Here is a 20,991-nt window from a genome sequence, read left to right as displayed (position 1 = left end):
ACCCTTTGGCAAAAGGCCGGCGAGAAGTCACGCCAACACCGCTGGAGCATAACTTACTGTGGTGTGGCTTCTACATCTGGGACACAAACATGCTGCTGTTCAGCTCATCGACTGATAACTGGGAGATCTGCAGTAAAACGGAAGAGGAAAGGAAGGGCATCAAAACGTGCCTGGGGAGGGGTGGGGGTGTTAACGCTCGCCCGCTAAGCTTCCAATTCCCACCAGGAATTCTAAGGCAGGTTGCTGGGGGGGCACAGGGGAGGTAAGCAACCCCGGGGGTGGGTGGGTGGGGTGTGTGAGGGTCACGGTGCCAATCCTCTCCTTTGCAACCACCACCAGGGACATCCTCATGCCCGTGATGCCACTCTGCCCTCAAGGATTCACCCGCAAGCGGCTGCCTTTAGAGGGTCGGGAAAGAGGAGGGGGGGGGCTTGTGGGCCTTTGGGGGACCCAAACCCCACCCTTGAAGGAAGCTCCCCTTGAATGCACGGTTTCTCAATTTTGAAGATGGGGGGTGGGGACTTCATCTCCCAGAATTCAGCAGCCGGCCCTGGGATTCTGGGAGTCGACGTCTTCCCCTCTTCGAACCCTGCCCTGGCCACACAGCATGGAGGGTGCCAAGGGAGCCATCAGGTGATTTCAGGAATATTCGGTACAGAAGCCGCCACCATTTCAGGCCCCCTCCCTCTGCCCTGGTGCTCAACTCCTCCTTCCCTCCCCAGGAATGATTAAGAGAGCTTTGCTCACAAGCTCCACAGCACAACCGGGGCCAGGAAGGTGGTGGTGGGAAGCCTCGTCTTAAAGTGCAATCTAAATGAGTTGAAAACACACCGGGGGGAGATTTCACGGGTTTAGCCCTTGTTCCCTTTCACTTCCACAAAGACATTTTGGCAGACTGCCTGCCGGGGTGGGGGGCACTTAACACAACCCCCACCCCAACCCCGGGAAAGCTGGTTGTGAGTTGTGGGCTGATCGTTCCTCGTCAATATGTTTTGCATGGCCCCAAGTTCGGGGCTTGGCATCTTGTCTCTTTCAGGTAAACTCTCACAGGGGTGGGGGGTGGGGGGGTTAATTAGGTTTCCTGTCCCGGCAAAGGCCTGGAAGGAGCGCCCCCTCCCCTTCAATTGCAAGACCTGCCTCCCAGGAGCAGAGCAACCGGCTGGGAAAAGTTGGAAGGAGCCCGCTGCATTTTTTAAAAAAAGATATGAACAGAGGCAAGGAATTGGGGGTTGGGGGAGAGGCCCCCCCTCTTTCCTCTTGGGAGCCCTGCTTGGACTCCGTTTCCTTCTCCTGAGGTGGGAAGGGAGGGAGGGAGGGACTCCAGCCTCAACGGATGAGCTGGCAGGAATCTCTCCTCTTCCTCCAACTTGAGCCCCCCTTCCCCGTTACAAAGCGGGGTCCCCAAATGAACAGCTGCTCCAAGCCTGCCTGGTCTGGGAGCTGCCCCCCCCCCAGCACACCTGGTTAGGGGAAGGCTGGCCTGGAAGGGGGATGCTTCTGGATCCCTGGCACTTCCCGCTCCCTTGCTTCAAAACTGACCACCACCTCACCCCACTCCCCGCCTGAAGAAGGCCTGGAGCCCCATGGCAGAGGACCTGTCCTTCTTCGTGGGGCGCAGGCCTCCCCCTTCAAGGCTCCTAGAGAGAGAGTGGGGGCGCAGGAAGGCTAGGGGAACCCAGCGCACCCCTCGTCTGCCAGGAGAGTTTCCAGACCGGTCCAGCGGCCTCAACAAGGGCCTCCGCATGAACAGCCCCCCCCGACCGAGCTGGGTTTGGCCAGCACCCTCGCCGTCCCCACCTCTCTAACGTGACCCCCCCCCAACGCGGCCCATGGGCCGCCTCCTGGCCCCTCCGACCCCCACGAAAAAAAGCTATCGAAAGGGGGGCAAACCTGATTGGCTGTTGCAGCGAAAGGAACGCTGGTGGCGGGTGTAGTTGCTGCGGAAACAGTGGTGGGCGTAGCACCGTGCATCATGGGAACTTTTTCAGTGGAAGCAACAAAACAGGAGGGTGGAGCGTTTATGGACCGCGGTGGGGGGGGGCGTGTCGGGAGTCACAGCAACAAGCCATGGTGACGTCATGGAGGGAAGACACCAGGAAGAGGCATGCAACCCACAGAGCCAAGCCAAAAAAAAAAAAAGGAAAAAAAAGGAAGAAAAGAGCATCGGGGAAGGAGGGGTGGGAGGGAGAGAACAAGAAAAGGAATAAAGAGAAAAAAAGGGGAAAAAGCCAATTACAATTATAATTAAGGGGGGAAAAAACAAAAATATTCTCAACACTCAGTAACACATTTATAAGCAGAACAATGATGTATAGGAGACTCGGGGGCACGATGATCGAAATTTCCAACGGGGGTGGAGAAGGAAGGAGGAGCCAAACCACGTTTTCTCTGGGGGGAGGGAGGGAGGGGCCCAAGATAAGCAGTTCTGTGGTCGGCAACCGACCCGGTCTTGAAAAACAGTCGTGCACAGTTGACTTGTGAGGGAGGGTCCTTTACACCCTTGGGCTTCTTTCCAGCTGCCCCAGAAGCCCCAGGCCCAACTTCTGCTGGTTCTGTCCCAATGGGGTTACGGGGATGGGTGCCTCCCCTTGCAGCCCCCACCCCAATTTCTCCCAGAAGCAGAATATAGGAGGGGGGTGTGGAGAAAAAAAAACCCCAATGCCTGTAACACCTTTAGAAAAGAGCCAAAAATAACAGGGAGCCAAGTAGTTAACGGGAAGACTATAAGGGGCCTGTGGATTTTAATGGACCCCTGGGGCATTCGGTCTCTGTGTGGGTTTTTTGTTTTGTTTAAGGTAAGGCGTAAGGAGGGCTGCAATTGGAGGAGGGGACCAAGGAAAGGGAGGTCCTGAGAGGGACGAAGCTCAAACCTTGAGTCCCCCCCTCTCTCTCTCGCCCGCAGGGGTCTGAAGGGTGAAGGAGAACACCTATGGTAGGGTTGGTTTTTGGGATCCCAGGAGGTCCCTTGGCTGACAACCCAAGTAGACCCTTGAAAGGCCCACCTCCTACCCCCCCAAGGGCCAGCAACCTGCAGCTTTAGAGACGCACGTGGCTCTTTCCTCCCTCTGCTGTGACTCGGCTCCACAATTGATGAGGGTTTCGGTTAGGACCTTGGTGGCTCTTTTGAGTGTTTAAGGTTGCCGACCCCTGTCCTATCCCAAGGAGCAAAGATCAGGTCGCCACAAGCGAGCCTAACACTCTAAAAGGAGGTTGGGCGTCCTGGAACCTCACCTTCACCAAATTACTGCTTATCCCAGGTTGGGTTGGAGGGACATAACAACCCCCCCAAAAAAATCTCCCCAAACCCCCTGGAACTGGTTTATAATTTTAGCAAGGGCTGGTCCCTGCGGGTTCAATCCACTCACATGCCCCATGTGGTCTGGAGGAAGAAAGCTCCATCCAGCGACCCAATTTTGCACTGTGTTGACCGTGTCAACTTCTGTTCTCCCCCATCAAGGCTGGTCAAGGGCAGCAACCTTAAACACTCAAAGAGCCACAAAGGTCCTAACCGGAAGCCCCCCCCATTCAATTCTGGAGCCAACCGGAAGTCCGGTTCCCCTACCATAGAGTCTCCTCCTAGCGCAGCATCCTTTTTCCTCTACTTGCCCTATCTGAAAGCCCTATCTACCTGTGGAGCCGACCGGCGACAGGGAGCCACATGTGGCTCCAGAGCCATGGATTGCTGACCCCTGGTCAAGGGGAAACAAAATACTCAAGGGGGGGGGGAAAGGCTGCACTAAAAGCAAACAGACCGACATGAAGGAAACAGCGGCTGTTCATGAATCGGGTTCTCCAAAGGGTGGCTTGAGCAAAGCTCTCGCTTACAGAACCAGCAGAAGTGCTAGAAATAAATCCTTTTGCAGGTTGACTCCTCAGGCAGCCCCTCCACCAAATATTTTCCCAGTCAAGCAAGTGAAATAAGAGCGAACTTTGACAGGAGTGGAAATATCTCAGAGAATCCTAAATTATCAAAAGGGCAAGGGAACGCACCAAGCTCTTTGTTAGCCCAGTTTCTCCTTCCTGCCTCCTGCTCCTTTCTGGATGAAGACCCAGGATGGCTGTCGTCCATCCAGAATCGCATCAGAGATGGCATGACATCACAGCACTACATAGCCCATCAGACTGGGCTACCCGGAGATGTCGGCAAGGGTCCAAGGGCAAGGATCGTGGAATGGATTTGATGACACCGTGCCAGCTTTTAAGGGTTGGACCAAGGCAAGTAGGAGAGACGAGAAGGGACCATGGAAACACGGCCGGAGGGAAACCACGAGGGAAGAGGGGCGATTTTTAACACTCGTCTAAGCTCGGCTCCACTGATTCCATCCTCGCACTTGCCACGCTCTTAAGAGATGTGGAAGAGCACAACCATTTCAGACTTTACAGGGACAATGGATTTTCAGCCAGGCATATCATGGGACACTGCTGGGTGTACACACACACACACACACACACCCTTCCCGCTCTCCTCCTTCCTTCCCTCCGTCCCTCCCCACCAGCGACCTCCCCGCCGATCCAAAGGCCTCGTTTGTGTTAGGAAAAGGTGGTGGAGAAAAACCTACCAACGTTTCCTGCGGGTGCCATGCACAGCACAGACCCTGCACGTCATGCAGTGAAGCGTGGAAAAGATGAACAGAAGGGATATTTAGTTAGTGACGCCGTTCGTGTGTTAACAGGCACACATTCTGAGTAATACCATTATTTTTCGGGGGTGGAGTGGGGGGTTGTTTCTCTATGCAAGGCAGTGCCCACAGCGATGCCCACGCTGAACTCGGATCCGACAGCAATTCAACCGTTTAAACGTTAGCGCTGTGGCCCAAAGGGGGGGAAGCATATGCTTGGGATTTGACGCAGCGGCTGGCTTTTGAATCCGCTCCCTGAATCCCTGCTCTATTCAGAACAGATTCTGCAAGCTTACAAAACGTTCTGGCAATCCTGCAGGCAGGCTGCGTGTGGGAGACACGTCCCAAAGGGAGGCGAAGGGACGGTGGGTGCCCCCATCTGCTAGCCAGGCTGGCATTGTTGGCGCACTGGCAAAGGTTTTATCTTAACAGTTGGAGAGGTTTGACAGGCCACATTTTATACGCTAGCTGCACACACACACACAAAAAACCGGTGGAACACCTGAATATTTGGTGAAGAGCAGAGTTCACACCTTGGGCTTCCAGCTGCAGGGGAGGCTTTCCCTGGCTGGGAGGGAGGGAGAGAGAGAAGGGCAGCTATCAAAAATGGGCAGGGGGGGGGGAGGAACAGGCCTGCCTGTGATGTTTATTCACGGCAGGAGAGATTAGTTATGCAAGAAGCTCCTTGAGGAAGGCCAAGGGATTCAAAAGAAAGGTGGCATCCTTGGCCGGCCACACTTCCCAATGGAATCCTTGCTGTTTCCCAATTAATTCCACTGGGAAACTGTCCTCAGGTCTCAGATTCTTGGAAGGCAGCGGGAGAGAGAGGAAGTCCCGCCCTTCGGCCTCCTCCCACCCCCTCCTCCTCCCTGGACACCTCTGGCTCAGGCAGCACCAGCAAACCGAAGAAGGCTCACAGCAGGGAGGGAAGTCATGCGCAGCTGCTGCTCTGGGCAAAAGCTGGGCAGAGAGCAGCCTCTTGGGAGAGCCACCCAGGGGCCCCCGAGGAGGCGGGGTCAACCCGTGCATGGAAAGGAGAGCCAAGAGGCCGAGCCAAGGCACCTACCTGTTGGGATAAAGGCAGGCTGTTGCAACTGCATGTTGGCAAGGGCCTGCTGGTAGTGAAAAACGCTTGGGCTGAAGACTGTGGTGGCACCGTTGTTTTTTTCAAGTGCTTGCCTCTTTGGTAAAGGTTGAAGGGCACCAGGTGGCAATGCCTGTAAAAAGGAAGGGCCGCAGCCAACGGAAAGGGGAGGGGGGGAAAAAAGAAGAAGGGAAAACCAGGTTTAATCGGAGCATGTCTGGACCAAGGGACGCAGCATCATCTTCAAATCACATTTGCAACTGCTAAGAAACGGGAGCCGGGACAGAATTCACCCCTTGACAGCCGGAAGAAGTGAAACTGTGCCAAGGCGAGCCATCGTCTTTGCCACAAGTCTCACGACTGCTTTTAAAGCAAACTGAACTGCCAGGGCTCAGCTTTTCCCCAAAGGAGGTCTTTCGATTCCGAAAGGGTCAGGAAAGGCCGCAGAGGCAGGGGGGATTCCGGGAGCTAAGGCTCCCCCTGTATCTGGGCCAGGGAAGGCTCAGTTAAGGGAAATGAGTAAAGGTCCCAGAACTGAAGAAGGCTCCACTTGCCTCCTCCTCCTCCTTTCTTCAGCTTTGACAGTGAAGCGACTTTTAAACCCGCTGATGTTTTTAACTTGGGTTTTTTAGGCAAATTTTCAACCATCGAGGATGCCGCTGGGATTCTCAGACTGCAGCGGATACCAGGGTGGTGACAGTTCGATTTTCAAAGGAAGAAAAGGAGGAGGAAGGGGATTTTATTTTATTTTATTTTTTTAAAAGGAGAGCAATCAAGAACAATTTTCACTTGCCCAAAAACAGTTGCAGGAGGTGTGCGAGCGACAAACGTGGAAGACACACACAGGGAACGTTAACAGCTAAAGTCAGAGATACGACTATTAGCAGGGGAAGATTAGCAAGGGAGATGGGGGTGTGAACGCAAAGACTGCTGGCTACAGGTGTCGGCCCCACCCCACTTCCTGGGCCAGATTCTGCTTCGAGGGCTGGGGTGGTGCCGGGAGGACACTGTGAGCTGTGAGCGTAACACTGCAGGCAGCTGGCCCTCGCTTCCCTTCAATTCTCTTTCGTTTATTTATTTTATGGAGGGGGTAATATGGCTGCCCACTCACTCTCAGTGGCTCCGGGCAACTCCCAAACCACACTTCCCCTATGGCAGGGGTCTCCAACCTTGGCAACTTTAAGACTAGCGGACTTCAACTCCCAGAGTTCCTCAGCCAGCAAAGCTGGCTGAGGAACTCTGGGAGTTGAAGTCCGCTAGTCTTAAAGTTGCCAAGGTTGGAGACCCCTGCCCTATGGGGCACGTCGGTAGGACGCAGATGAACGCAAACCTTCCTCTCCTCGCCTGGGCAAAGAATTTGTGGGTTGCACAGTCTGCAGGCATGTCTCCTTCTCACTCGGACACCAAATTGTGAATGCGTCTGGGACAGGAACAAAACGGAACCTGTGTGTGTGTGTGTGTGTGTGTGTGTGTGTGTAAGCCACAGCAGTAGAAGTAGCTTCTCTGCCCCACTTGAGTCCCTGAAGAATCACACAATTGGTAAGACTTGATTTTCTTCAATACAGGCAGAGGTGGCTTTTATATATATATATATATATATATATATATTTGGGGGGGTCTTAAGAACTGGCCAAGGGAAAGGGGGCAGGGGAGTTCGGCGGAAGCAAAGCCAATCAAAAACAGCTATCCTGGGCTGAGCAGCTGAGAGAAGACAAGTGCACCCCAAAGGTAAGCAAACTCTTCACTTAAGCCAGGAGATTTCTAGCAAATGCTTGCCTGGATGTGAAATCCAGCTGACATCCACTATTCGGGGTATAAGGTAGTTCGGGGGGTGAGCAGCTGCAGCCCCTTTACAATGGGTGGACTTCAACTCCCAGAATTCCCATGCTGCTGCTGTTGCCCCCCCCCTGAGCTAGTTGCTGCTCTATGATTTTGGGGGTCGTAATTTTGCCCCAAGGGTTACTCAAAACCCTTCATTTTTTCTTTCCTTTTTTTTTTTGGACTGTCCCAGGCCACAGAACTCAAAAGCTGCGGAGTCCCTTCATGTTTTGTCATAAGGCACAAGTGGTGTGTGTGGGGGGGTGTCTTTTAGTGGATCTGGTAACAGGATGAATTTGGCCCAAATTTGGCTCCTTTCATTGGGGTTTTCTGCCCCTGGGCTGGCTGGGCAACTTTCCAGCCAGCTCGTCTTGTCTGGGAGGCCTGTGGCATCACAAGGGTGTTAATCCTCACACCTGTGTCACCATCACTCTTGAATGGAGAAGGCGCTCACCTGCCGTGGGGGGTTTTCACCCAGCCTGTTACACATTGCATCACACACACACCCCGACCCACCCCCAAAAGTGCCTAAGAGCAGAGATGCAATCCCCTCAACCCCACTGCATTTCATCCACTTCTAAATTCCCGTGCAGGGCAGCCAGCAAATTTACTGGATTTATTATTTGGGAAAACTGTCCATTTAATTCATTCCAAACTTAGGGAGGTTCACCTCAAACTCGCTTCAGGACCTGTGATAGGCAGAAGCCACACGTTTTTACAACCCCTCTCTTCTTTCAGGTTTAAAAAGAAGATCTATTATTTCTGTAACCAAAAGAGCAACCCACCCTGTCTTCTTTCTTAGAAAACCGACAGCTTTGAAGCTAAGCGCAGGGTTTAGAAGCCAGGCCCCACCCCCAGCCCGCCCCAGGGAAAACAGGCAAGGAAAAAGTGGAAAGAAAGGGGATGAATTTCAAAAGCACCAGTGGGAAAGGATCCCCCTGTCCCGTCGTCCACACACAAACTTTGGGAAGGAGGCTGCTTGCCACACACAGGTCACGATCCACTCCCTGGGCAGAGATTCTCATCAGGCCGGTGGGTTTCAGAATTTAAGGGGGGGGGTAAATATTGAAGAAAATAATTTGAGAAAATAATTTGGGCTCTCAAAGAGCCGGTTAACGTCCCAGCCTGATTACAACATGCAGACCCTGCTATTGCAGAGGGATGCAGCTTTGCAGCCCCTTCCTGGCTAGCGTGCGGAGAGTGAACTGCCACCTGACTCTGTGACCCTCCCAAAGCCAAGATGAAGCTCCGAATGAAGGTCAAGACCACTCCATCTTCAAAAGCCCCGGAACTGCCATTGTGCCCTTTGGCCTTCGTTGCTTTTGGAATGCCACAAACCTCGTATTTACAAAACAACTCTGTAGGTTGCCCGCGAGGGTCAATTTTATGATATTTTTTTGTGGTGGTTGTTAAGTGAACCAATTGGGCTGCAAAGGGATGCAATTTTACTGCAAAAAACCATCGTAAAACGTGGCCGTGTGACGGCAGGATGCTGCAAACTGACTTTAGATGTGGCCAGTCGTAAGTCGGAGAAGGATGAGGGGTCCCATTAAACCGTGAAAGTCAACCAGGAACCAAGAGTGGTTGCCTTTCTAAAGGAGGGAGCCTGGAGACCCCCTTTTCTTCATGCCCCTGAAGTGCCTCTAAGGATCCCCCCGAAGCCTCCTGCCCTGTTTGGAAACAGACAGACTGAAAAAAGCTGCAATCAGAGATCCCCGCGAAGCTGCACCTAGACTTTTTAATTTTGGGGGGGTGGGAGAGACACCTGCTAGTTCAAAAATGGATTTTCAATTCCAGCAGAGACCGGTATTTTTTTGTTTCTTTCCCCCCTCCCACAAATCTTAGGGGGCTACAAAAAGTACGGACCAAAAGTGTCCGACTGGAAACACGCTGTTCCTCGTGTGATGGGCAGTCCCCGGACACAACACCCGAAACAGAAGAGGAAAGGTGGGGAGAGAAGGAAAGGGAAAAAATGAATCATAAGGTATTCCATGCAATCTAAAGCAGGAGTCTCCAACTGTGCCCACTTTAAGCCTTGTGGACTTCAACTCCCAGCAAAGCGGGCTGAGGAATTCTGGGAGTTGAAGTCCACAAGTCTTAACACGGCCAAGGTTGGAGACGCCTGGCCTAAAGGACGGTTACATGCAAAGCTCCAAGTACCAGGTCAAAGTTTGCCTCCAGCGGTCGCTTCTGTGATCGGAGAGCTGGCTGAGTCTTAATTAGCAGGGCAGCGAGTACATGGCGGTATTGAGGAAGTGGGGGGGGGGTAGAAGCACAACACAAAAACAAAAACAAAAAAAACAGCAAGCAGAGATGTGTTAAAAAGGAGAGCAAAGTTGTGGAGAAGGTGGAGAGAAAAAAATAAATAAATAAAATGAATGCGTTATCACAGTAATTTTTTAAAAAACAAAAACATAAAAAAAAATCCAGACAAGGCATGCACCACAGAGAGGTCTGCAACAGTTAAAATGGACAAAGAACAGCTATGGGACACACACACACACACACACACAAAACACACAGAGTCTCCCCTGGAAAGCTTGGGCAGAAGCCTTTTTCATCCCTGTTTTCACAAGTAATGCAGCAGGGGGAAGATTGGTAGGACTGGACACGTCACTCAGGGGAACCAAAGCAGCCTCCCCCCCAGCACAAGCTCCGCCCTTTCCATGGTGCACGTGACATCACGGTGCGCGTGGAAAAGGAGAGGCGGAGCTTCTGTCCTGAAGACGCTTCCATCGCAAATAGCTCTGCCTAAGGAGAGCCTTTGGCTGAAGGATTCACACCTGGGATCCCTGGCCTCTAAAGCTATTCTGCAAAACAGGCCCCGAGGTATCTGATATAGCAGGGGTCCCCAACCACCGGGCCGCGGACCGGTACCGGGCTGTGGAGCACTCTCTACCGGGCCGCAAAGATTTTTTTAAAAAAAATGGCGGCTTTCTTCACCTTCGGTGAATGCTGCTGGGATCGGGATCAAGGACACAAATGAAAGAAGGGGAGGGAGGAAGCAACCGAAGCCTGTCCTTCTCTCTGGGTCAGCTCTCTCAGTCGCTCTCTTGCTCCTCCACCAGCCCAGGAAGAAACTGCTTCAAAGAAGGGGGCTTTTCCTGTCGCCGCAGCGCCTCCGGCGCCCGTTTCTCCCCACCCCCACCCGTCCGCCCGCCCGCGGTTCAACCCAGTGCTCGTTCTGCCTGCCTGCCTGCCTTCGTTAATGGTTGAATCGGAACAGCTTCGGCTGAGTAAAAGAGGCGAATAGTTATTATTCTCAGCCGAAGCTGCTCCCAAACAACCAGAAACTAAGGCAGGCAGGCAGGCAGGCAAACGGACATTGTGGATTGAAGTGCGCGGCGCTGGCGGGCGGGGTGGGGGTGAAACGGGCGCCGGAATAGCTGCGGCGACAGGAAAAGCCCCCGCTTCTTTGAAGCAGTTTCTTCCTGGGCTGGTGGAGCAGCGAGAGAGCGAAGCCTCCTTCTCTTCTCTCCCCCGGTCCTTGCAAAAATTTTCTGCTTGAAACCGGTCCCTGGTACAAAAAGGTTGGGGACCACTGTGATATAGTGTCTCTGTAACGTGCAAAAAAAACCCCCATATTTCCTGCTCCTCCATGCTCCCCCCTCCCTTTCTTTTAATCCAGGGCTGTCCAACCTTGCTAACTTTTAAGACCTGTTGGCTTCAACTCCCAGAATTCCCCAGCCACCATAACTAGCTGGGGAACTCTGGGAGTTGAAGCCCACAGAACTTAAAGTAGTCAAGGTTGGGCACTCCTGGTTTAAACATTTCTTTGATTATTTTTTTTAAAAAAAACCTTCCATTTTTAAAATACACATTAGGGAATAAAGATTTAGACTGCGTGAAAGTGTGCTCCCAATTTGCCTGGCTGCCCTTTGAGGATGCCTTCTGGTTTTTAGGGCTGAATTCTTGGTGCTCATCAGAAGCAAGTCCAGCTGCTTTCAGAGAGGCTCACTTCTGTGTCAGCAAGCACTTGGGAGGTGTGTGGCCAAACCCAGGGAGCATCTGTGAAAAAAGTGATGTGCTGGGTGTGTGAAGTATGAATAAACAGCACAGGGCTTGTCCAGAAAGGGGGGGATTAGTATACATTTGAAATCCCAAGATTTCTTCCCAGCTTAAGAGGGAACCATCTACTCTCAAAGAATTTTGAGACAACCTCCAGGAATTCTGGGTGTCTTTCCAACCACACCTCCTGCCTTCCTTCAAAGTGACCAACACACGGACAATCTGAGAAAGGGTTCCGTCTAAAGATGTGAAACCGTCTTTCTCCGTCTCTCCATTTTGCCCATCGATCAATCAACCGGTCGGCCCATCAACCAACCAGTTACTGTGCCACCTTAAAAGGTGCCAGGGAGGGCAGGCTTGGCCCTTCATCAGCAGCCGCGTTTCAAAATCCTCCCAGCGGTGAAACCGAGACCTGGGAAGAGGGTGGGGGTGGGGAGTGAGTGAACATTACAAGACAGTTTGGATGACCCAGCTCTGAAAACAAGCAATCGGTAAAATGTTTTAAGGCTGGGTGGCGGTTGAAAGTGGCACACTGCTAATAAAGTGTCATGCTGACAAGGGACAGCATGAATTCAGCATGAACTGGGGTGACATGGGGAGACAAATGCTACTGGTAGCATGTCAGGAATCAGCCCAGATCAATAAAGAAGGTGTGAGCTGATTCTTCCAAACGCCGATGAGAAGCTTGGCCATCAAGGTGTGTTCTCTTTTAGTGACAAGACCCACCCTAAGCCCAGAGTGGACGCTCGGCATCTTAATGTCTATGGAGACTCTCCGTCATCTAGGCCATGGTTGTCCCAAAGGTGCTTTTTCAAGAGGCAACTGGGCTTCCTTTGTTTTTCCTTTGAAGACGCTTCCCTTGTCATCCCAGAAGCTTTTTCAGTTCTAGTGAATGGTGGGGAATGGAATACAAATCCTTCCATTCCCCACCATTCAGTCAGAACAGAAGAAGCTTCTTGGATGGCAAGTGAAAAGTCTTCAACGAAAAACAAAGGAAGTCCAGGTGCCTCTTGAAAAAGCACCTTTGGGATGATTGGCAGCTTAATGTGGAACTGAATGATACAGATATGGATACAACCGCATACACTGGCTTTGTATAGGTTTGGATCTTAAATAGAAAATTCTTTATGGCTCTTTCTTGTAAATGTTCTATGCTGAGAGAGGGGGAGAAGAAAGAAAAAGAAAGAAAGAAAGAAAGAAAGAAAGAAAGAAAGAAAGAAAGAAAGAAAGAAAGAAAGAAAGAAAGAAAGAAAGAAAGAAAGAAAGAAAGAAAGAAAGAAAGAAAGAAAGAAAGAAAGAAAGAAAGAAAGAAAGGTTTGATTCAGATACGATAGGATTTGCTTTATGGGTTCTGAAAACTGTGGGACTTCCTTCTAAACGAGCCTCTCAGGGCTGAACGGGTGATTGTGGGAGGGTGAGTATTTAAAAAGGGGGAGCACCCCCTGTCCCCACTTGGTGGGACAACACAACATTCAGCCAAGTCGTCGCTGAAGGTGGCTCTCTTACCATTGCGGTCGCGGCTGTTTGATTCACCTGGTGCTGAGCTGCCTTGATTTTAGCTTGCAAATGCGCAGGGGGGTGAAAGTACTTGCATTTCTCCCTGGAGCATCGGCCTTTGATGTAATCCATGCACACCGTGACCGTGTTCTCGTTCGTGTCAATCATGGCAATATCGATTGGGTGAGCGTAGCGGCAGTCGTTCTCGCCCCGCGTGCAATTTCCACGCTGAAATTCTCGGCACACCTGGAAAGGCAGAGGAGGTGGGGTTCAAAGAGGGACAATATACATCCTGCTGGTCTCAAGGCGATCGCTCTGCCAGGTTTGTTTGAGTAAGAAGAAGGGTGGCCGTATCAATTTGCAGGATAGAACAGAGAAATGGTAAGAGCGTGTGGAAATGGCCTTGGGAGACAGAAGGGGCAATATTTGGATAAGAGGCAGCTGAACCTGCAGGCCAGAATGGGGGCATGGCAATCATCCCAGCAGGGAAACCTTCTGAAGTTTTTGGAACTGAAAGGTGAAGGGGGAAGAGATGCCCTTTCAGACTGCACAATTCTATTAATGTAACCCTACAATAAAATTATAGTTAGTCCTCCTGGGTGTGCTTCTCGTTTCCCACAGGGCTGACGGAAACAGAGCAATCTGCACCCAAATTCTCCTACCGATTCCTTCACGAAATAAGGCAACGGAACCCAAGCCAAGGCAAATACCTCCAATTTATCTGTCCTCATGAGTTTCTGCCCCGCGGAGCCACCGGGTATGGAAACCGCGGGGTTGCTGGACACCAGGACGGGCGTGTTTGGTAAGAGCTCTGCAGGCATCAAACCCATCCCTGGAGAAACGTGGCTTAAGTAGGGGCTGAACGCCATGGTGGGGCTGGTTGCAAGCGAAGGAGTCACAGGAAACGTCGTCTGTTGGGGAAGATCAAGCAAAAGGCAGGCTGTCATCAGGGGAAAAGAGCTGGAAAGGACCTTGTAGGTCATCTAGCCCAACCCCCTGCCTCAGCAAGTCCAACCCCCTGCCCAATCACTGAGCAGATAGCCATCTATCAATATTCATCTATGGGCCTCCACCATCCACTCTTTAGAAGGGTTGATGCACCATGCTGCATTCGAAAGAAGGGGGGATTTGATTTTTCCGCCTGCTCTTAAGGAGGCCACAGATCGGAAGTGTGGACAAGACATAGAAAATTAACACCTAAGCCTAGGAAGTCAAGAAGGTTGGGGGCTGGGTCTCTTGAACAAAATCTGCCAAGGATCTTGTAGTGCTCCAAGGACGGTCTGGTTGATGAGGGCATAGGCTTTGGGCGGACTATGCGCAGCTTCCGACGCATGGGCCATTGTCCTGAAATAACCTGGATGGGTAGGTGGAGAATGGAGCACGATCACCTTAGGTCTCTTCGCTTAAAGTGCCAATTTTGAATGCGGATGTTGGGGGTTTGGGGAAGGTCAGGGATTCTGCTGACGTTCCACCCGCTCCAATGCGTTTTCCCACCTTGAAGTCACCGACACAATTTTTCCAGCTGGTGCTGAGAAATCCCTGATAGATGCAACCCGTGCGGTCCAGCGGTGTCACCTTGCTTCATCTTCACCTTGCTGGAAACGTGGCCCTATCTTACCTCTATCCTTTCTGGCCCAAGAAGCCCCTGCTCTGAGCCAGACCTCATCGAGAATGACTCCCTGTCACTTACGATCGGCTGCAGCTGGGCTCCAGGGACCATAAACTGCATTTGCTGTGCAAACATGGCAGCGGCTGTCTTTTGCTGGATCAGGTTGTTGCGCCCATTGATTTCAAGTTGTGTTTTTAAGTGTGGTGGAGGGTGAAGGTATTTGCAGTTTTCTCGAGTGCAGCGACCCTAAGGGGTTTGTGGGGAAAAAAAAAAAGGAAAAGTACATTTTCGGAAGCAGAATCCCTGAGAGACCAGGATAAAAACGGATTACTCAGCACCTGGAGGGAGAACGGAGTGTCTCCCATGTTTACTTTTCATTTTTAGACACGATATCAGCACAGAAAATACATGACAGGATGCAACTGTTTTTAAATTTATTTTTTAAAAAACCAAGTAGTGTATTTAACAAACAAAAATTAAAAACACTCCAACAGCGAGGATGTAATGAAAAAGTATGTATGGTAGTAATAAAAATAAACTCAAAGTTTAAGTAGTAACGTACAATTTGAGCCGTGCTATTCTGTAAAAATAAAATTAGCTATCCAGGGCTACAAACCCTGTGATTATATCCTCACTGTCTTACTCTGCCAGGTTCCATTATCCAACTGAAATCATAACAGACAATCATCTGCCACACAACACCCCAGACTTAACAACTGTTGATAAGAAAGACCAAGAAATCTGGATAGTGGATATTGGGGTTCCTGAAGACAGCAGAAGAAGGGGAAGAACGGGAGAAAATCACAGAATACAAAGATCCGCAAACAGAAGTAGAATGTCTGTGGCAAAAGAAAGCAAAGATAGTACCAACAGGAACAGGCACCCTGGGTGCAATCCCAAAGCATCTGGAGCATCAGTGGCATTGACAAAAACACAAAACCAGTCAACTGCAGAAGGCAGCTTTACTTGGGAGAGCTCACATCCACCTCTGCCTGTCCTAGGTACTTGGGAAGGACTCGATGGGTGGACAGAAATGCAGAATTCAGTCTGAACGTCTGGCTGACTGGACAACCAGCCACGATAATACTAGCAGCATGCCTTCCATGAACTTCAACTCCCAGAATTCCTCACGTCGGCCATGCTGACCGGCAAATTCTGGGAGTTGGTCCACACATCTCAATTGGTCAAGGTTGAGCTTATGGACACCTCAGCTCTGCACACAGGTAGTAAGGCTCCCCAGCCAAATTTAGAATAAACCCTCTTGGGGAGGGGGCAGGTTAGATGTGTGTGAAAATAAGCTATCAGCTTCTCAAGCGACTGAGTTCCTAAGCCAAGATTTCCCTGGGAACATGCATGCGTTGTTTGAACTGGCAGCTCCACAGAACATTCAATGAGCTTGGCAGTTTGGAGGGGAGAGGGCAGGATGCATCGTGGACTATGGGGGGGGATTTTAGCTTCCAGCTGCAGGCCCCTTCCTTAAAATCAGCATGCTGGAATTAAAAAAATAATGCTATTCCGTCTGTTGACTGAAAGGTGTTAATAAGTCCTAAGAAAAACCGTGTGTGTGTGTGTGTGTGTTGCTTGTGTTTTGCTTGGTTTCCTTTAACCCAATTCCTGTTTTTTATTAATAGAGAGTACACAGTATAATGATTAGAGTCCTACACAAGGACTGGGAAAAAGTGGAGGAAGGAATATTATATAGGTCACCCTAAGCTCAAGTAGACTTTCCCCCAGAAATCTGGAACCTATTTATAGTGAAATTAAGATTTGCCTGAATGATGCAACAAGTTCAATGCTCCTGCCTTTGGGAAGGGCCCTCCGCTGATGGCCTGACTTCCACCTGACTCTTGCTTTGATAGCAGGAACGTCTGCTGATATCACGGTAGGATAAAACAAATAATTCCAAGTGCTCCGTTCTGGTCACCTTCAAAAACATGCAATCTGCTCCTCTTTTAGCGCATCGAGAGACATCCATTAAAATAAGTCTGCCTCACCTCCCACGTCCCGTCCAATCACAGCTCTGCAGGTTAATTTCGTGCCGCTGAGCCAGGGCTGTCCAGGTAGAAAAGAGCTCAACTACTGGGGTCCTCAGGGGTCTGCCTAGGGGGTCATCTTGGCAACAGGGCTGGCCACATGTTCTCGTGTGTGTGTGTGTGTGTGTGTGTGTTTTAGCCTTCCCATTGCAGCCTATGGCTCCGAGGATTCTTCCCACAAATACTAACCAGGCATTTGCCGTAAACTCTGGTTCGCCTCTTGGGGATCACCATGTTTGGCTAGAGGTTGACCCCTCTTGTGATGGACACCTTGGAGGGCACTCAAACCCTGCTCTGGGCCAGAGTTGGGCTGCAGTGGAGACTCCAACATGAGGTAAGGCCCCCCTTTCTGCAAGCCTCCTACCCCAGGGCTCTCCAGCCTCGGCCACTTTAAGACTTGTGGACTTCAACTCCCCGAGTTCCTTGGCCGGCTCTGGGAGCTGAAGTCCACAAGTCTTAAAGTGGCCGAGGCTGGAGAGCCCTGTCCTACACAGCCTCTCAACCAGTGGTGGCATGCTACCAGTTCGGTAGCAAACTGGTAGCTCTGAGGATCATCTGTGAGCAAAACAGTTTGCTCCAACGATCAGCTGCTGGGCCCCCAGCTCTATACTGACCATTATTCCTGCTTTCCAACCTCAGAAGCACGCGCCTCTGACCAACCCATCAGCTCTGACATCTCCAGAACAAGTCTCCTAACCCCACTTGGCAATTTGCCCTGAAGGTCACCTGGGGACGGCGGCGCTGCTGCCCCTGAGGTTTGCTACAAGCATCACAAGGGCAGAGCCAGAGAATCGATGCGGCCTCCCTCCCTGCTTGGAGAGGGGGCTGCAGAGAGTTCTAGCCAGGGAAGCAGGCAAGCTCTGAATGGGAGGCGTTAAAGGGCCCCGTGTCTGAATGCCACCGCATACCTTTAGCTGCCTTCCTGAATTTTTGGATGGACGCACACACACACACACAAAACAACCCTGAGCCTGTGATAACTCGTGATTTCAGCTTTTGGAGAAAGTGTCCTATTAATGGTCACTAAACTGAGAATGATTTATTTATTTGATTTGATTTGATTTGTCAATCACTTACAAGATAATAGGTATAAGTATAAATATAGATATGAATACATGAAATGGATACATATAAGAAAAATAAAAATATAAAAGAAACAATGGGACAGGGACGGTAGGCACGTTGGTGCGCTTATGCCCGCCCCCTACAGGCCTTTTAGGGAAGGGGGTGAGGTCAATAGTAGACAGTCTAAGGTTAAAGTTTTTTGGGTTTGGGAAAGAAACCACAGAGTCAGGGAGAGTATTCCAGACATTGACCACTCTGTGGCTGAAGTCGTATTTCCTGCAATCAACTTTGGTGCGGTTAACCCTGAGTTTGTATCTATTGTTTGCTCTTGTGTTGTTATGGTTGAAGCTGAAGTATTTTCATTGACAGGTAGGACATTGCAATATATGATTTTATATACTATACTTAGATTGGACCGAATAATAATAATGCACCTTTTACAATATCTCAGAGAAAGCCCCCTCCTCGTGCGACAGAATTGGGGTGCTAATTCCTCAGCTCCCAGGGAGCCCCTCAGGCATGAAGACCCCGCCAGAAAAGGACAAAAGGAAGGAGGAGGAAAGGCCTTGCGAAGGAGCCCGATTTCACGGAAGGAAAAGGCTGCGGAAATTGTTAAGGGCCAACGTGTGTTTGTGTTGTCACATAATTTAGAAAAATCAACTGCTTTAATTAACATAAACAGCTCCTGGACTTAAAAATAACAATCCATCTGAGCTGAGAATTTGTTTTCAATCTGGGAGAGAAATCCGTGCCAAGAAATGTACTGCATTTTTAAAATAGCTCCCTCCGATTACAGAAGGAGAGAGACAAAGGTGACTCAATCCTTTTATTTTAGCCAGGCCTGCAAACCATCTTAGAGGGAATCAGAATGACATGAAAGAATCTAACGGGCCTTCCTTCTAGGGAAAAAGGAATTGTTTCCTTGAGAGGTTTGGGGTAACAGCTATAAACGCCTGAGCAAATACGATAACAAAACTTCTGGAAGGTTAGTAATTATTTTGGATGTACCATAGAGAAATCTGGATTGTAATATTCATCAAAACAGCCTTTCCACAGCAATGAATTTTACAAATCAGAAGAGGGAACAGTGGAATTTCCCCAGCCTGAATGACTAAGAAAGGTTTTCTGCACAAAAGTCAGCCACGGAAACTTTTCTGCAGCAAGGAAGCGAAACTTAAAATTACTTTCTAATCACGCTGATTCAGCTGGACGGAAGGAAAGGGATAGAGATTAATATGCAAAAACTAACTTGCAAAAAGGGGTTGCCAAGAGGTGGATTGTAAGGGGAGATTTAGCGGTAGAATCGGAGAGTTCTCCTGGCAAGGAATTAGAACCTCTGGTTTAAAATCTGGTTTACACCTGCGGCAGAAAATGAGACTGTAGAATAGAAATGAGCCTTGCCAACATGTAGGCAGCCCTGGATAAATGTTTTTAAAAAACAAAAACTTTTACACACACAAAACACACAAACCCCATACATGTCCAGGCTGTCATTCTTCCCTGCAGGAGTTTAAGGTATGAAATTATGCCTTTCATGTTCATTTCCTGCGTTGCTTAAGGAGATGGTAAAATGCCCCCTTTTTGCTCTCCGAATAATGCTTTGAGATGGAGGACTCTTGGACATTCGTGTCCTCCGATGCTTACAAACACCCCACCTTTTCCTTTTCCACAGGGCCCACCTGTTTCCAGCGCAAAATGCCAAAAACGGAGTTCCTATGAGAAGAAGAACAGATGCTCCCCTTCTCCTCTTAATGTTCTTCTCCTGTCAAAGGAAGTCAGCCTTGGGTTAAAAAAAAAATTACCAACTGCCAAACTTTCAGCTCTCAAAGTCAACAAAAGATCCCTGGATTAATTCCTAGGCTGCAAAACTAAGACATCATCCCCCCAGTGCAAGCAATGGCCAAGAGAGGATGGGCTTTGCAATCCAGCACGAAAAGTAAAGAGCTTTTTTAATGCGGCTCCTTGGAATCAGGTCCTTTTAAACCAGGTGAATTAGAAAGGAACGGCCTGGTCTCCCCAAATATTTCCCAAGGCGCTGAATGACAACAGGGAGGCGGCCAGCCAGCCTGCTTTGGCTCAGCCTTCGAACCAGGGTGTTAAGTCTTAGCTGTGACCATCTCGCTGAGACTGCACAAACCCTGGCCAGCGACTCCAGCCGCACAAAGGGAAACGTGGCTAATGCCTGGCTCATACCCTGGGGCCGCCTCCTGCCTTCACCGCCCTGCAAAGCTGCCCCTATCTCATTTACTCTACCCAGCACAAAGAAGCAGATTAAGTGGCAATCACAACTTAACAAGGTTAACTGTACAAACACAAGCACGCACACACACAATGCCTCTGTCGGTCCCTTCCTTTGGCATGTAAATCAGGAGGATGGTATTGCCATAGCCAGGAGATGCCTATTGACCGGCAAGCCCTAGGGGATTATCCTCTGCCACCCTTCAGTCACATTATTTTCCGCCCCAATCCTAATTTCTAACAAGTCGGTGGAAGAGCTCCTTTTCTCAAGAACTCATTAAACGTTCACGAAAAAGCAGGCACCCATAAAGAGCATGCCAGGCTGCTAACTGCTGCCAAGTTTTGCAAGACACACGTTTTTGCAAGACACACACACACACACACAGTGCCCAAATCTGGCCCAGACAAAACACGGCAGCCCACCCACCACTGCCCGCCCTCTTATGCAGAAAGGAGAAGCCCAGATCTGACTGAGTTATTCACAGAAGGAAGCATGGTGAAGGTGGGACCCTGGATGCCAGTGTCTCTTTACAGGTAGTCCTCGACTTACGACCACAGTTGCACCCAAAACTTATGTCGCTAAGGGAGACATTTGCTAAGTGAGTTTTGCCCCATGTTACGGCCTTTCCAGCCACAGTCGTTAAGTGAATCCTTGTAGTTGTCAGGGACACGGTTGCTCAGTGAATCTGGCTTCCCTGCGGACTGTCAGAAGGTCTCAAAAGGGGATCAGGGGACCCCAGGACCCTGCAACCATCAGTGAATATGAGCCACTTGCCAAGCAGCCAAAGTCTGATCATGTGACCATGGGGAGGCTGCCACCGTCGCAAGTGTGAAAAATGGCCCTAAGTCACTTTTTTTCAGTGCCATTGTAACTCTGCACGGTCACTAAACGAACTGCCGAGGACTCCCTGTGCTTCTGCCGGATCACCCAGCAAACTGCTTACCGGGGGGGGGGGATCGTGTGCACGTGGACGTGGCCTTCTTTGGGAGGAATATCAAAACAAGCCACGTCTCCTGGCT

General features: G+C 50.3%; 1 protein-coding gene across 4 annotated transcripts in view; it reads right to left on the bottom strand.

The window, feature by feature from the left end:
• MBNL3 (muscleblind like splicing regulator 3) overlaps positions 1 to 20,991 on the bottom strand; it is a 56,043-nt gene that overhangs the window by 11,049 nt on the left and 24,003 nt on the right. For 2 of the 4 annotated variants that reach the window (XM_087972240.1, XM_087972239.1), the window contains exons 3-9: positions 14,717 to 14,881; positions 13,737 to 13,937; positions 13,036 to 13,272; positions 5,686 to 5,836; positions 4,560 to 4,595; positions 1,891 to 1,979; positions 58 to 127 (exon numbers count right to left, since the gene is read on the bottom strand). In XM_087972240.1, the coding sequence (XP_087828366.1) occupies positions 71 to 127; positions 1,891 to 1,979; positions 4,560 to 4,595; positions 5,686 to 5,836; positions 13,036 to 13,272; positions 13,737 to 13,937; positions 14,717 to 14,881 (936 nt within the window). In that variant the 3' untranslated portion in view covers positions 58 to 70. The remainder of the gene's footprint in view (positions 1 to 57; positions 128 to 1,890; positions 1,980 to 4,559; positions 4,596 to 5,685; positions 5,837 to 13,035; positions 13,273 to 13,736; positions 13,938 to 14,716; positions 14,882 to 20,991) is intronic. The other 2 variants (XM_087972241.1, XM_087972243.1) reach the window with 1 other exon arrangement.

The sequence above is a fragment of the Notechis scutatus genome, chromosome 10, assembly GCF_049901735.1.
Source record: "Notechis scutatus isolate UNSWTSFEM ecotype Mainland chromosome 10, rNotScu1.2, whole genome shotgun sequence".
Taxonomy (NCBI): domain Eukaryota; kingdom Metazoa; phylum Chordata; class Lepidosauria; order Squamata; family Elapidae; genus Notechis; species Notechis scutatus.
This window is presented reverse-complemented; position numbering and strand designations above follow the sequence as displayed.